Consider the following 15,997-nt stretch of genomic DNA (forward strand, 5'->3'; position numbering starts at 1 on the left):
TAGCTTCAGTCCAGGCTGTTACCATCCCTCTTCTGAGTGAGTGCATTTGAGCATCTTCAGCCATCCATGGAGATACTCCTCCAGCAAGATGTATGCAGATTGAGAGTATGAAGTAATTCTTTACTGGCTAACCCACGTAAAAGATAGCTGAGATTTAACTAGCTACCAGGTTGAGTATTAGTACTTACCACCTCAGAGTAGGCATCTGAAGAGACTTTCCTGGCCAGACCGGCCCCAGTGAGAGGGATTAGCCTCTGCACCTCCCTCAGTTGCGTTGTTGTTGCCATCTTTCACCAGTAATGTCAACACCAGCACACAGATGACCCAGGTGTTGACCCCCACCCAATGACTGCCTACTAAACCTGCAGTTTTTCCTTTTGGATTTTATACCATTTCATGATGTTGTTTTCTGTCTTGAAATCTTGGGCTGCCAGTGATCCCCATCTCAACAATCCTCTTCCTCTGTCTACAGGTTTACATTTCTTGCCTTTCTCTATATTTTCACACGGCTCTTTTGCATGGCTTTGCAGTGCCCTTGGCAGTCTGAGCTGCAGGGGTGCAGCTGGGCCACAATAGAGCTGGATTTGAAGATGCCCTTGGGGAGTAGAGAAGGGGGAGGGCTGCAAGGCCAGCTTGCCTGCTCCCAAGCCCAGGGACAGTTCAGAGGCTGATGCAAGGCAAGGGTCACCAGTAGGCAGTTCAGACAAACCACCCTGTTTTGAGAATACACAAGTTTAGTAGAGTCTACTAGCAGCATTAGTTTAACTGGAGAAGACAGACTTTGTACACCAGTCAGGGCAGCAAACTTTGGTCACTGATGTGGGCACGTGGCAGCCACGTTCCCTAGTAGCTCCAGGACAATCACGCCTGCTGTTAGCAGCGGCTCCCAGACTAGTCCTGAGCCTGCAGAGGCTTCTTGAGTTACATCTGCAACAGTTTGGGTTGGTTTGATAGCAGGCTTTTGGGTGCTTACAACTTACCAGGAAGCAGTGAAATGCATCTTATATGAGGAAATACCAATGTGCTTTTTATCATGTTTAGCTTTTTCTATTGATTCCAGCTGGAGAAAGTGCAAATCTGAAGGAGCATGAATAAATGCAGAAGCTACACTGCATCATGGCAAACCTCCTGGGAAGATGCAAATTCAACTTCTCTTCTAGCCCGCTTCACTTATTTCTGTTTGCTTCAAGTCCTTAGAGAAAGTCACAGACTGAATCCAAAACCTTCTTAGGATGGTGCTGATTCAGGGCCTCTGTGCCAGGGGAAAGCAGTCATTCCCCATGATCCAAAGGAAATTTGAATGCTGACATACAGCCTCTTTTCTTTCTCTGGGGGCTTGTCATGGATTTTCCTGGTCTGGGCTATTGCACAGGAAAGATTTCATTCAATTTTGTCAGGGTGACAGCTAAAAGACTTACAGCTTTGGAGGTGTTGGTTCTGGACTGAGCACTGTGTGCTGAAGCTCTTCTGCCCAGCACTGTGAAGAGGGTACTTTGCAGTGCCAGTGATGGCTTGATCTTCTCAGTGAGCACTGATAGAATTGCAGGGTAGAACAAAAAGAAGTTTCTGCTCTGTAACTGCTTGTCAGCTCCCATTTTCCTTGCCAAGAGTGTGCCAACAGTATAGTTTTAATTCAGATTTGGGGGAGGTGAAATCTCCAAGTGTTGCTGGTGGTTCCATTACAGTGCAGTCACGTACTTACCAGGACAGGACTGAGAACAATTTAGTCATTTGCCATTAGTTCACTTCCAGATAGTAAGCAGTTTGATCACAGCCTGATGAACAGCTAAGAGCAAGTCCTGCTATTCCCTGGTTGACAGCAGAGCTGGTGGACCCAGGAGATTCCATCCTTGCTGTGTACAGCAGGTAGACCTCCAAGCATGTTTTACCCATCAGTAAGCTTGGACTGTGTATACACACTGTTTGATCCCCATTTCTGCCACTTCTTTGACTTCAGACAGTGCCAAAAATAGCTTTCCTTTGGGGTTTTGGGGTACTCATGATTCCTGTCAGCTCTGTTGATTCCTTGTAGTAACATTTCCTTTCCAGGGAAGGCCGCAGGACCAGGGGTGATTCACAAGCAGGGTGTGACCAGTATTAGACAGAAGATCTGCCCTCTCCTCAGATTTCTAACCATGACCTGTTTTGACAGCATGACTCAGTGCTGTGACCGGCAACTGGCTGCAGTCTGTGGGCCAACCATAATTACCACAGCTTGTCTGACTTGTGTTAGATTTGTCATTTATTTCCTGTGGGAGCCACGACGGTGGTAATCAGTGTTCCACCACCCTCCTTAAAATGAAGTACTGTGTATTAGAACAGAAGCATGAGTTGTTTTAAGAGCTGATGCTCCTCTAAAACAGACTCTGTGCTTAACAGCCTGGCCATGTTCACAGTAGATCTGTCTTCCCCCACCCCCCGCCAGAGATGCTTTGTGTTGTGCTCACCCCTGCTGCAGCAAGTGTCTGTTTAAATTTCTCCCTGCAGGCATGCAGTAGCAACCACACCGTTTTGATTTGTTAACTCCCAGTGTCAGCCCGACTAAGTCCGCAGGTTGTCAGGATCATCCGCATTGTGCTTCAGGTGTTACCTGGAGGTTATCACGTGGGAGCCTGTTGAGTTGCTTCCCCATCAGGGCACACTGAGCTTGGTGATACACATGTGTGTGTAGATCCCCTGCTCTCCCAGCCCAAGTCAGATTAGTAGGACCAGAGAACTTAGTCTGAGTGGAACGTGGGAGTTGCATATCACTGTCCAGATAGCATACAGTCACGCAGCCAGAGACGTACAGTTATTAGGTTTCTGGTGGTTTTAGAGGATTGGACAGCTGTGCCACAAACACTGAACAAGACCCAAACCAGATTGATTCTTTTCGGGTGCCTTACTGCCTGTTCTCCCTTCTGTCTTCCCCTCCATCCTGTCTGGTAACTCCACTTTCCATCCCCAGTTTCTACCCACCACGTTTCAGCTAAGTGCTGAGAGAGGAGTGAGGACGTCACCTGTTCTGTCCTGCTCCTGGCTCTTCTGTAAGCACCATGACGAGACTGGGAGGTATGTTAAAGATGCTCTCAGGGGGATCACCTGTGTTGCCACATCTGTAGCTTCCACAATTCCTTGGCCATAGGTGAGCCTGCCTGCAGTCTTCTAGTTTTCCTGTTCTTCAGCAATGTGATACAAAACATTTGCCTCTCTGAGAAGAGGCATGAAATGCAAGATACCAAGATAATACAGTCCCAGGCTCCAGCCCTAAATGTCCTTCATTAACAAAAGCTACCTTGAATTTCAGGTCAGGAAATTTGATTGTGCTGAGGACCCAGAGCAACTCATTTGCTAACCTGCTGTTTTTTCCTCTTTAGGGAATTCCCAATGAAAGCTGGAGGTTGACCAAGATTAATGAGCGCTATGAGCTGTGTGATACATACCCTGCCATTCTAGCTGTGCCTGTAAACATTCCTGATGAAGAATTAAAGAGAGTAGCATCCTTCAGATCAAGAGGACGCCTGCCAGTGAGTGTGACAAAAGAAGCCACTTCGATGTGGTTCTGTTAGATACCTTTGGGCCATACGTAATACCAAGATCAGGCTGAGTGGATTCCAGGGAGCAAATAAATGGTCAATGGATAATAAAAGTGACAGCAACATGTTTGAGGAGTTAGAAAGCAACATTATCTGCTGGAACTGCTGTTGTGAAAGAGATGTAGACTAAACTAAAATGAGAAGATAAGATAACTTAGCACAACCCAGACTGAATCTTAGTTGAGTTCCTGGGAAACACAAAGCAGCCCTGTTTGGTTGTTTACGATTGTCTGGCCTACTCTGACTTTCAGGATAGAGAAATACTTAGTGATACTCTTGATGAAAATGCTTAGTAAATGAAATTAAAACACAACACATCATTATGATGATTATTTCAGCAGTAACTGAGAATGTACTGTTTTACTTCTCAAGTCTATAGAAAATTAAATCTGTTCCTAAAGTGTTTAACTTTTACATGGTGTAATGTAGAGTAAGATATTACCCAATGACTGCAGAGCAAGAAAGTGTGTTTGTGGCTCACACAACAGCAATAAAACAGTCTGCATCATATTTAAAAGTAAGACTTAAACCTATTCAGTCACCTTTTGTTTGTTCAAACTTTGGGAATGACACCAGAATGAATGAGTAAGGACAGAAGTGTTCTTTCTTTTGATCAGTCATGGTTTAATAGAATCCAGCCTTCTGGAACCAGCTAATACACGGCAAGATCCCAGAGCAAGCCATTACAGGTAAAACACTTCACTGGTTTAGTGACTCCCATTTTTCCTTCATTTTCTTCTCATTTGTTTTCAAAGGTATTGTCGTGGATTCACCCAGAAAGTCAAGCAACGATCACTCGCTGTAGCCAGCCAATGGTGGGAGTGAGTGGCAAGCGAAGCAAGGAAGATGAAAAGTACCTTCAAGCCATCATGGATTCTAATGCTCAGTCCCATAAAATATTCATATTTGATGCAAGGCCTAGTGTTAATGCTGTAGCTAATAAGGTCAGGTACTTCTTCCTCTGTCTAAAGCTGGGAATGTAGTAATTTAGAGCACATTTCCCACCACCATTTCAAATTATTTCTGAGGATCACAAAGCATTTTCCACTGTGAATAGAATCATATGCAATGATCTGATTCTGTAGACACACTTTTTACACCTGCACTGGTATCCACAAGATATCAGTGTGACTACTAAAGGTCCATTTGGATTAATCTACAATGGGAAATGAGATGGAGGGGGGGGAATCAAACTAGCACCGAGGTTGAACTCTAGCAAACTTTAGATCTTGTGTATGACTATTTTTCACTTCACATAGTTGAAAGACTGCTTCCTCTCTGTCAGAACTCTGTCCCTGTTAACCCTGGTGGGAGCAGAGATACTCAGGATGTCTGAAGATCAGGCATCATGATCTTTAATTTCAAAATACAGTTTAATTTCAAAATATAATATGGGGATCTTTAATGTCTAGGATTGTTGCTGTGTTCTTCCTGCTCTTATAGAATCACCGAATGGTTTGTGTTGGAAGGGACCTTTAAAGTTCATCTAGTCCAACACCTCTGCAATGAGCAGGGACATCTTCAACTCAATCAGGTTGCTCAGAGCCCCATCCAACCTGGCCTTGAATGTTTCCAGAGAGGGTGCATCTACCACCTCTCTGGGCAACCTGTGCCAGTGTTTCACCACCCTCATTGTAGAAAATTTCTTCCTTATATCTAGCCTGAATCTACCCTCTTTAAATTTAAAACCATTACCCTTTGTCCTATCACAACAGCGCTACTAAAAAGTCTGTCCCCATCTTTCTTACAAGCCCCCCTGAAGTACTGAAAGGCCACAGTAAGGTCTCCCTGGAGCCGTCTCTTCTCCAGGCTGAACAACCCCAACTCTCTCAGCCTGTCTTCATAGGAGAGCTGTTCCATTTCCTGGGCTGAAGACTCCAGTGCTGGACAGAGTACGCCAGGTGGGATCACACCAGAGCAAAGGAGCAGAATCATCTCCCTCGACCTGCTGGCCACACTTCTTTTGATGCAGCCCAGGATACGGTTGGCTTTCTGGGCTTCATTGTCAGCTCGTGTCCAGCTTTTCATCATCAGTATCTCCACATCCTTCTCTGCAGGGCTGCTCTCAGTCCCTTCATCCTCCAGCCTGTATTGATACTGGGGTTGCCTCAACCCAGGTGTAGGACTTTGCACTTGGACTTGTTGAAGATCATGAGGTTCACACGGGCCCAATTCTCGAGCTTGTCCAGGATGGCATCCTCTCCCTCAGACATGTCAACTGCGTCACTCAGCTTGGTGTCATCTGCAAACTTGCTGCAGGTGCACTTGATCCCACTGTCCATGTCATTAATGAAGATATTAAACAGTACTGGTCCCAATACAGAGTCACACTGGTCACACTGCTTGTGACCAATCTCCATCTGGACATTGAGCTGTTGATCACTACCCTCTGGATGCATACATCCTACAAATTCCTGATCCACAAAACAGTTCACCTATCAAATCCATATTTCTCCCATTTAGAGAAGGATGTTGTGGCGTACCATGTCAAAGACCTTACAGAAGTCCAGATAGACAACATCCATATCTCTTCCCGTGTCCACTGATGTAGTCACTCCATCACAGAAAGCCACTAGTTTGGTCAGGCAGGACTTGTCCTTGGTGAAGCCATGCTGGCTGTCTCAAATCACCTCTCTGTCCTCCATGTGCCATAGCATAGCTTCTAGGAGTATCTGTTCCATGATCTTCCCAGGAACAGAGGTGAGGCTGACAGGTTGGTCATTCCCAAGGTCCTCCTTTCTACCCTTTTAAAAATTATGTTCTCAAGCCATCACTCTAAGCTCTGTTTTGTTAAAATTGCTTTGTTGCACTAAAAGTTTTTTTTTTTTTCTTCTTTTTAAATCTGCCTTTCTCACTACTTAGGAAAGGCAATTAGTGTGTGGGATATTCTCCTCTGTAATAGTATGGTAAATTTGTAAATGACAGAATAGTGAATCTAATGAGCTAGTAGCTTGAATGGGAATAAATGATAATTACAGAGGAAAAGAAGGCTTGTAAAGCAATATTCTTCGGTAAAAATGATAGCATTCATTAACTATTGCAGGAAAGAAACATGGAGTGTGTACGTGCACATGTTTGTTCCTAATTGTAAGATAAATCAAATGTTTTCTGCCTGCTTTAGATAGCGTAATCACTGTGGTATTTTGTCAGCTGATATTCACTCAGGACAAACAATTGGGATAAAGTATAAAATATGTTTTTGTTTAATGATTTGTATGTGGATTTTGTTCTTCAGGCTAAAGGAGGGGGCTATGAGAGTGAGGATGCCTATCAGAATGCAGAATTAGTGTTCCTGGACATTCACAATATTCATGTTATGAGAGAGTCACTGAGAAAACTGAAAGAAATTGTGTATCCCAATATTGAGGAGACTCACTGGCTGTCTAATTTAGAGTCAACTCACTGGCTGGAGCATATTAAGGTATGCATGTCTGCATCCACTGGATGTGGCTGAGTAACCACAAGTCCATACCAGTCTGTTCACTGGGAAATGTAGCTAACACCAGTGCTGGATTTTTCAATTCATGAGAAATTTAAAGACTTAAATTTTTTTTTTTTTTTTCAATCTATAAACAAATGAAACCACACTTTCACAGAATAGGGAATTTTGAGGTGTTGGGAAAAGGGACAAGAGAGGAGCTTGAAATACTGAAAGATGGTGTTTTGGAAGTGAAGTGTGTTTCTGGGTAATGTGTGAGTGTGAAAGCCCTGGTGAGTTTCCAATCTTTTGACTCGGGGATCCTTGATATCCTGACGTTACTGCCTGGTCCAGACCAGCAAGTGTTGGGAGTTCATGCCATCAGCCTTTCAGGAATCTAAGCAGAGTCAGAATGAGTGGGGCAAAATTCTTCAGATGTTGATTTTCAAATTAAGCTTTTTCTCTCCTAAAAATGCCCAGGTTACATTGTTGACTTGCTAACACAGATGGGGTAGATCTGCTCCTGGGGCAGTTGCAGGACGATGGCCATTTTGTGTTCATGTTACAGGCGCAGAATGCTCTTGCATTTAATTCCTGAACTGTCCAAGGACTGAGCTTAATGCAAGGGCTCGTCTAGAGTTGTGCCTACACTACAATTTAGATGTGTTGTCATCTTGCTGGAACAAAAAATGTGTTCACCAATTTGCTGTCTTAGTTATAAAGGAGTTGGAACTCATTTACCATTTTCTTTGCAGCAGATAGAGCCCTTGGTTTGTCCTGTGTTGTCAATAGACATTTTTCATTTATAGTTTCTGTTCCAAAGAGATTTTGTAACTTTTCTTTTTTTTTTTTGTCCTAGCTTATTCTCGCTGGAGCCCTTCGAATTGCTGACAAGGTGGAGTCGGGGAAGACATCTGTGGTGGTACACTGCAGTGATGGCTGGGACCGGACAGCCCAGCTCACCTCTCTCTCTCTGCTCATGTTAGATGGCTACTACCGAACTATCAGGGGCTTTGAAGTGCTAGTGGAGAAGGAGTGGCTAAGCTTCGGCCACAGATTTCAGCTGGTGAGTCACTAGCCCTTGGAAGGCACTGAACAGAAAGTTATTGCCCACCTTGAAGGATTTCAAAGGAGTTTAGCCTTTCCTGTGAGAAGTCTCCCTGCTGAACTTGCAGAAGAAAGGTGAATGCTGCTGCTATTTTTTTCTGCCTATAATTCCAGTCATCTCTTAACCTCCGTGGAGACAGTATTGGTTAGATACAAGGAACAGGTGGTATTAAATCTCTCGGGTGTCTGACTGATAGATTGTCTTCCCATGCTTAGGCTTAAACTAACAGTGTGCTTTGGGTTCAGGACAGGCATTTCTGCTGGCAGTTGGCAGAGACCACTGGGGTATTTTTTGTCTTTCTTTCCAGTTCAGTTCATTTTCTGAGACTGCTTGGACACCATCATCTAACAAATGCCTTGGTAGTGAAGAGGCTGGAGAATTTGGTTATGGCCTTGACCTCACATTTTCTTCAGGTGCATTTTATTTTTGTGGAGGCTTTTAATTGTTTAGGTAAAAGATCAGCAGTTTAGATTGGACCAAGAGTAGCTCGTGGTTGTGTTCCTAGACTTGGCAGAGGGGCAGCTTTGTGGACTTGTAACACAGCAGTTTGTTACCATTTGCACTGATGGGAGTTGAGAGAGCCTTTCGGTAGTATCCTTTCAGGTTTTGTTCCTGTTGTGTTTTGCTCACAGATGTTCTCTTGCAGTTGTTGAATTTTGGCAAGGGCTAGAACAGGGTCTGTTCACAGCATGTGCGATGGTGCATAGTCAAATGCTCTGAGGAAGGGGGGGAAACTGAGGCACCAAGCAACTGAGGTTCTGCTGCAGCAAAACTGTTATCTGGTGTTTGAACGATGAGTATTTTAGCTTCCCTGTCTATACAAATAAGATAATGATACTGATTTCCTATGGTGAGGGGACAACAGTATTACAGAAGAGGTAGGGATCTTTGTTACTTACATGTTCTTGTTCTGTCTGTATGGTACTTAGGTCTCCTGGGTAATACATAACCACTAACATACTACACTAATTACAAGGAATCAGGCTTTGCCTGTCTTGGCCACACAGCATGGTCAGGGTTGGAGGCCTGCTTCTGGGGATAGTTTCGTCACTGCCTCTCTTGAGGTGGCAGGAGATGGGCTGGGTTAGTGTTTGTACAGCACTTGGAAGCTGTGAGGTGTTGTGTGATGGTTATCACCACATGCTGTGCTTGTAGGTAGTGTTTAGATCTAGCACACTGTACTACTGAAGTAGCCAGGACAACAGCTGCAACTGAAGCAAAAAGCATTCTCATTTTTTTTTCCTTCTGAACTTTAGCTATTAACTGAAGTCAGTGCCAGCATAGCATCTGGAGCCTCTACTCAAACAACTCTTGTTTTAATTTAGCATGAAAATATCCCCATAAAGAAATTTCACTTCAAAGATGAAGGGAGTAGCTGTTCTTTACTCCTTTACTCACTGATAGGGACAAAGCAAAATCAAGATGCATTGGAACCTTCTTAAAGCTGTTGATAAAGGCTTGGGTGACTGAGGGGAGACCTCAGCAGTTTCTCCACAAAGCCCTGTGCGACTCATGTTCTTTGTCCTGCTCTGTTTCAGAGAGTTGGCCACGGAGATAAGAATCACGCAGACGCGGATCGCTCTCCTGTCTTCCTCCAGTTCATCGACTGTGTCTGGCAAATGACAAGACAGGTAAATTTCTGGGTGGCACACATGTCTGCAGAGCCAGTGTGCCAGGATGTGGCACAGTGTCTGGCCACAGGAATAATTTCCAAGCTGACCTGCACAGGCTCTCCTTCCTGGGTTCCTACTCTTGTTTTCACTCTAGCAACAATTTTCCTGGGAGTCTGTTTAGCAAAGAGCCTGAATGCACAAGTGCCCAGGAAGGACACAATGTTGGCTTGCATCAGATTAGCTAGTTAGTAGATGCTCCTTACCTATGTGCTGCTATAATAGATGTGAGCTTGTGAGAAGCAGCTTGCCTCATCCTGAAAGAGGGGACAGCTGCCTCACTTTTACCGTGGGCAGGAACAGACAGCCCAGCCATCCTCAGTAGCCCACTGTTCTGTCAGAAGCATAAGTGACTTGAGCTGCTAATGTAAGTCTCTAGCATGGTGGGTGCAGGCAGATCCCTGTTGCCTCTACTCAAGATGATCCTGTGACCAAACCTGCAGCAAGACATGCATTTGCTCTGTTTTAACTTCTTCTGAAGCCAAATACACTGCTCCTGATTCATACACAATGTACAGAGCTGAGTTCCTTACTTGAGAACAGGCATGGCAGAGGTACAGTTCAAGAGAGATTCCCTATGCTTGGGAAGTTTTTTTCCCAGGTATTTGGAACATGGGAGGTTTTTTGTTTCTGTTGTGATGCCAAATGTGTCACATGGCAAATGTCAGCCATGGACAGGCGCTTCACTGAAAAAATTAGGCTCATTATGGATTAAACAGGTGAAATGGAAAAGAAGGATGTCACTATTTATGAAGCTGTACCAGATCCAAGCAGAGAAAGAGGGAGGCTTCACCATCATCAAAAGTCACTTACATCGTGCTCTCCTTGGATTCTCTGACAGACAACATCCTGACCTGCAGCTGGTGAGGTCAGGATGGTGCAGCCAGGGAAAAGAAGAGTGGTTTGTCAGGGAGGAATGCTTCCCACTCTCCATCACCTCAGCATGTCTTTGCAGTTCACTGCATGTATTCTTACTGACCCTTTGTGGAGCATCAGTTCTCCCTGTCTTGGGTCTGATTGTTTCTGCATGCAACAGCAACAGCAAACACAGCCCCTGCCCAGACACCTGTTCCTCCTGCTGACCTGTGTTTCAGGATGCCTCCCTGCTGTTCCCTTTGGGAAGTGCTGTGTTACATACACAAGTTATTTCTATTTGGCCCCAGGAAACTTTCATTTCTTTTCATGCATTATTTCACATGTGCTTCAGCCTTTTGTTCGCAATCTCGTTGTATGATCTGTCATGAGGGGCAGGCAGAGCAAGCTTCAACTTGAAACAGCACAGAGTGTGTATAAACACAGCAATCAAACCTTTCAGACCTCTGGCTTTTGCTCAAAATTCCTTTCTGCACATGTGAAGCAGCTTTCCGAGAAAGCAACTCTTGCTTCTGGAAGGAGCAAATATGATCCCGAATGTCCAGCTAGGCAGGGAACAGGTTTAGAAATCAAGAGCGCCCGACTCCTTACCAAGATCACAAAGTGGGAGAAAGTTTATTTGCAATTCCTGTTCTAAAATCTCAGCCTAATTACCTGGTTCTGTCTGAAGTTTCCTACAGCATTTGAGTTCAATGAGTACTTCCTGATAACCATCCTGGATCACCTGTACAGCTGTTTGTTTGGGACCTTCCTGTGCAGCAGTGAGCAGCAGAGAGTGAAGGAGGTAAGACATCTGTACAAAGTGAAGGTCTGTGATTGCTTTAGCTGGCCAGATATTGCTAGAGAAATGTTTCAGCACTCAAAAATAGTGGTAGATGCAGGTGCGGGTAATGCCAAGGCTCCTTCTTAACAACTGGGACATGGGGTATTTTCCTCTGTGCAAAGTTTGGAGACTTTACATTTCAGAGCAATGCCGTGTCCCTCTGGACAGCCCCACTGCTTTCAGCATGGCTTTCAGCTGCTGAATTCAGGTGGCTGACTAGCTCCTGGTGTCTCCTAGGTCGTTGGAAATGCAGTTTTTCTTTGAACTTTAGTTTAATGTAACCTTCTCTGTCAAAAGTGGTACATTTTTGTCCTCCCCGTTCCTTGAAGTGGTCCCTTTAGGTTTCTTTTAATTACCAGGTGTGCGTTGTCATTCTGCACACATAGTGTTCATCAACTGGTCTCAACTTGTGTTCTTGCTGTGCTTGAATTTTTCTGGGAGAGGACAGAGCTGCTAGCATTAGGAAGGACATGCCTCTAGGTCCTGCCACCAGCCAGCTTTGCCCTGCAGTCTGGTCGAGGTTTGTTTGCCAAGGAAGGAGCATATAGACATGTATATTCAGACCCAGACTGGACTCAGAGGGAAAAGCAGTGGCATTCACCTATCTGAAGAAGCATTTTGTCACCAAAAGGTTGCAGCCTAACATCAGAGAGGTACATTGAGGACAGTGCTGTGTGGACCTGATGCAATTATATTTGGTAGCGCATCAGGTAAAAAATAAAAATTAAAAAAACTGTAGTACAGAAGTGATAGCATTGTGCTGTAATGAAATCAGGGTCCCTGTTTCTCTAGAGTCCAAAGTGACTGAATAATTGTAATTTCCAGAGAAGAAAAAAACTGTGTGCTGTTTGCACGTGCATTTTGGGGATTTTTTAAAGGCCTCAGCCTAGCGAAGTACTTAATCTAGAAAGCACTTCAACACTGGTTTCACTGGGACTATTCACAGCCCTAATTATTCCACTAGATCAGGGCCTAAGTCAAATGTTTTCTTTTTTTCTTTGCAATTAAATACTCCAGCAAGTCCTCCAGGAGCACTTTAAAGAGTGAAGTTTAACTAAAACACGGAGAGTTCACATGCCAGTGTCCCCTTGCTGTGTCGATGGCAGCTGGGTGGGTAAGAGGGGATGCGTGTGCCTGCCTGCATCCACGTGCTTCGATTACAATAACCACATCAAAAGCATGTTGTGGGGTTTTTTTGTTTAAGCTACAAAAATCCAACCACCTCTGTATTAATGACAGGTATATGTATGTGCTGTTATACTTTGTGGATAAATGCAGGGATTCGTACGAGAAATAAAGCTGCCTCCACCCGCTTCTTTTCCAGAGCCTTCCAAAAAAGACGGTGTCACTTTGGTCTTACATCAACAGCCAACTGGAAGACTTTACTAACCCCTTGTACGTGAGCTACTCCAACCATGTCCTGTATCCCGTGGCCAGCATGCGCCACCTCGAGCTCTGGGTCGGCTACTACATCCGCTGGAACCCCAGGATGAAACCGCAGGTATGTCTCCTCCAAGGATCCTTTTATTTCCCTCTCTGCTAGTACTAATACTGTCAATTTGGAGTTCAAGACCTTTGAAGCACAAGAAGTAATGTACAAACTTAAGCTTCCACTGCTTAAAACGTAAAAAAAAAAAAAAAAAAAAAAAAGCCTAAATTCAAGTGGAAGCAAATGAAAGAGCACCTGCAGCTGGCTGGTGCAGGTGCTCAGCTGGAGGTTGCTGCCTTGTGAAATCTGCAGAGCTGAAGATTCTCAGCAATGTGGAACATTTCTCACTTAGAATAGGGGGAGAATCATTTGAATTCTCTCTTCTTTAAAAAAGAGCCTAAAAACCTAAGACTTTTTTGGATGTGGGATTCTAGATCAGAGCTTTGGGTGGGGCTGTATTTAGGTGACCAGCTTGCTTGGGCTGCCTGAGGCACAGGGGTCTTACTGCAACCCTGTACACTCCTGAACCCTGCCAGCAGGAAACTGGTTTGCCCAGGGCAGACACCTGAGACAAGCAGTCTGAACATGGCCCTAAATGCTGAAATCACTTTTTAATAGGAAGGGACAAAGGGACACTGGCCTCAGTGTCCAACTGCAATTAACAGGGCCATTAGATACAGGAACCTATCAAATACTTTGCAGTACTAACTGTTCAACAGTCAGAATTATGTAAAAATATTTAGGCAAATCTGCATTTTTTTTCCCCAAAGCCCTGAAATTATGGCCAGGCTCAGATGCCAAGGATAGTGTCCCCCAGAAACATCAGAGATTAGAGTTTTGTAATTGTCATCGTTAAAAATATACATGAAATTTTGTTTAGTTACCACTGCAGTATGCACGTCGGATAAAAATGAATCTCCCAGAGCAACTACTCACTCAGCCCTGGGCTGGAGACACTGACATTACCTACCTACACCCCTCCTTCCTCATAGCTGTGTGCGAGGTCAGCAACATTTTGTGGTTCAGGCTTCCACTTCCATGCTTGCCTCCCAGCACTCAGCTACACATTTTCTTGCAGGAACCTGTCCACAATCGCTACAAGGAGCTTCTTGCCAAGCGGGCTGAGCTGCAGAAGAAAGTGGAGGAACTGCAGAGAGAAATCACCAACCGTTCCACCTCATCCTCGGAGAGAGCTGGCTCTCCCGCACAGTGCGTTGCTCCTGTACAGACAGTTGTATAATATGAACTTTTTTTGTCGAGTACCTTCCCAGGACCATGGGGGCAGCTTTTCTGAAACCCACTGGATTCCCAGCGTGGTGTCTGGGAGATGCCAACCTATTTATTTATTTCTCTCCAGGGTAATTTATTAGTACCGTAGCACTAGAGGAAGATTAAGCAAAACCACACAAACAAGGCCCCCTATGCAATTAACCTTCTCAGTGGCTAGATTGTAATACAAGCTAATTGCACTTGCCACCTGAAAGAAACCTAGAGCTCCTTCTTTGTTCATTTACGTGCTAGAAATCACTTGGCTTTATAAAGAGAGACTGTGCACCAGAATGAAGTACTGTGGAGGAAAAACATCTGCCCAGAAGTTTGAAAATCTCCCCTTTGCTAAAAGGAAACATCAAACCTGACTTTATACGGGGGCCTAGAATAGCTGTAAAGTCATGAACACTCTGCTATTAATGTCTGCATAGCAGTGTTAATGAGAGCATTTGCCAACACACGTAGAGACAACCAGCGATAGCACCTGAAACATATCACCATTGTTCTCACTTTGCCCTTCACTTTGATGTGGATCGTAGGAAGCCATGTAAATGATGCCTTATTTAAAGAAAGGGCAGCTCCTACCAATAACACACGGTGGTAGAGGAACGACCTACATGACTTTGTAGGACAAAGTTTACTTCCCTCTCTGCAACTTTAGAGTCTCGCTTATGGTTTACATTGGGTGTGCCAGGATGCAACTGAAGCACCTTTATTTCTGAGGGGGGAGCAGAGCAGAGCATGGCTCCCCTGGGCTCTCTGCAGCTCCGCTGTCCTCCAGTGCCTCATACTCATCAGGGGAAGGTAGTGGAATACCAAGGGGCACCTGCAAGCTGCTGGAATCAGTCGTTTCATTTTGCTTGGGTAAGCATAATTAGCAATTTTAATGCTTCTGTGCAGGATCATAGTGGCGTATTTAAGGTATTTCATTTTTCTGTTAACTAAGGGAAGCAACTGTGTATCAACCAAAGAAGCCTTTCTGCCTGCATTGCAACTGCTACGAAGTTATTCTGGTGGACTAAACAGCTTAGCCATTTCTGAGCCCTATGTATAGTCTTCTTCCTCATAGCATACTTCCATTTTAGTTCCATTTTAATACAGAATTTTACTGTAGAAGTGGAGATAAAAAACACACTCAGAACCGTGACTGCCCATTGTTCTTCCAGACAGACAAGTACTGGGTTGCAGAAGATAGACAGGGCTTACAGTGAAGGAAGCTATGGATGTGCAGGGATCTGTACTCCAGGCTGCTTCTCGTCTCCATGCTAAGGGTGAGGGGCACTGCTTGGTCTGGGTTCCTGTGCTGCATTTATGGTAGGATCCCCTACTGTGGTCACCTCTAATACACCCATCAGCACGCTGCTTCACTCAGCCTCTCTCCCGCAAGAGAGAAGTGTTTTCTGAGAGACTACATGTAAGAAGTTGCCTTTCAAAAGCCACATTCCTTCCAAGGCAGCAACAATAATTTCCCTCTGCAGTCTCCATTTCTGCCTGCTCTACTGCAGTCAGGGTCTCAGTATTTAGAGAGATCCACAGCCACCTTCTGACAGAAGGAGTAAGAGGCTGTATAGCATCACTGCATTTGGTATAGGGTGGCCTGACAGGTTATGGGTCAATAGTGCAAAGAATCCACACAAAAAGACCTTCTGAAGGACTTGGACTTGCTTCAAGGTTAAAGGGCAGATCTGCTCTTACGTACAATCACTATGTAAGATGGTTCATAGCATTATTCTATATTAGCAAATTGACTATGTGTGTATATTTTGTTTCTTGATGAAGGCTGTTTGGTATCCTTAACACTAATAAAAATTGATAAATGGGTAAAGTTCCTG

The 15,997-nt window shown here is 44.5% G+C and overlaps 1 protein-coding gene across 3 annotated transcripts in view; it reads left to right on the forward strand.

The window, feature by feature from the left end:
* The window catches only part of MTMR2 (myotubularin related protein 2), a 63,841-nt gene extending 47,856 nt beyond the window's left edge, over positions 1 to 15,985 (forward strand). For all 3 annotated transcript variants that reach the window (XM_074916848.1, XM_074916867.1, XM_074916857.1), the window contains 8 exons: positions 3,357 to 3,506; positions 4,331 to 4,519; positions 6,811 to 6,996; positions 7,853 to 8,059; positions 9,640 to 9,732; positions 11,315 to 11,428; positions 12,792 to 12,968; positions 13,975 to 15,985. In XM_074916848.1, coding sequence (XP_074772949.1) covers positions 3,357 to 3,506; positions 4,331 to 4,519; positions 6,811 to 6,996; positions 7,853 to 8,059; positions 9,640 to 9,732; positions 11,315 to 11,428; positions 12,792 to 12,968; positions 13,975 to 14,136 — 1,278 coding nt within the window. In that variant the 3' untranslated portion in view covers positions 14,137 to 15,985. The remainder of the gene's footprint in view (positions 1 to 3,356; positions 3,507 to 4,330; positions 4,520 to 6,810; positions 6,997 to 7,852; positions 8,060 to 9,639; positions 9,733 to 11,314; positions 11,429 to 12,791; positions 12,969 to 13,974) is intronic.
* The last annotated feature ends 12 nt before the right edge of the window (positions 15,986 to 15,997 follow it).

Source organism: Athene noctua, chromosome 1 (genome assembly GCF_965140245.1).
Source record: "Athene noctua chromosome 1, bAthNoc1.hap1.1, whole genome shotgun sequence".
NCBI classification, from domain to species: Eukaryota; Metazoa; Chordata; class Aves; order Strigiformes; family Strigidae; genus Athene; species Athene noctua.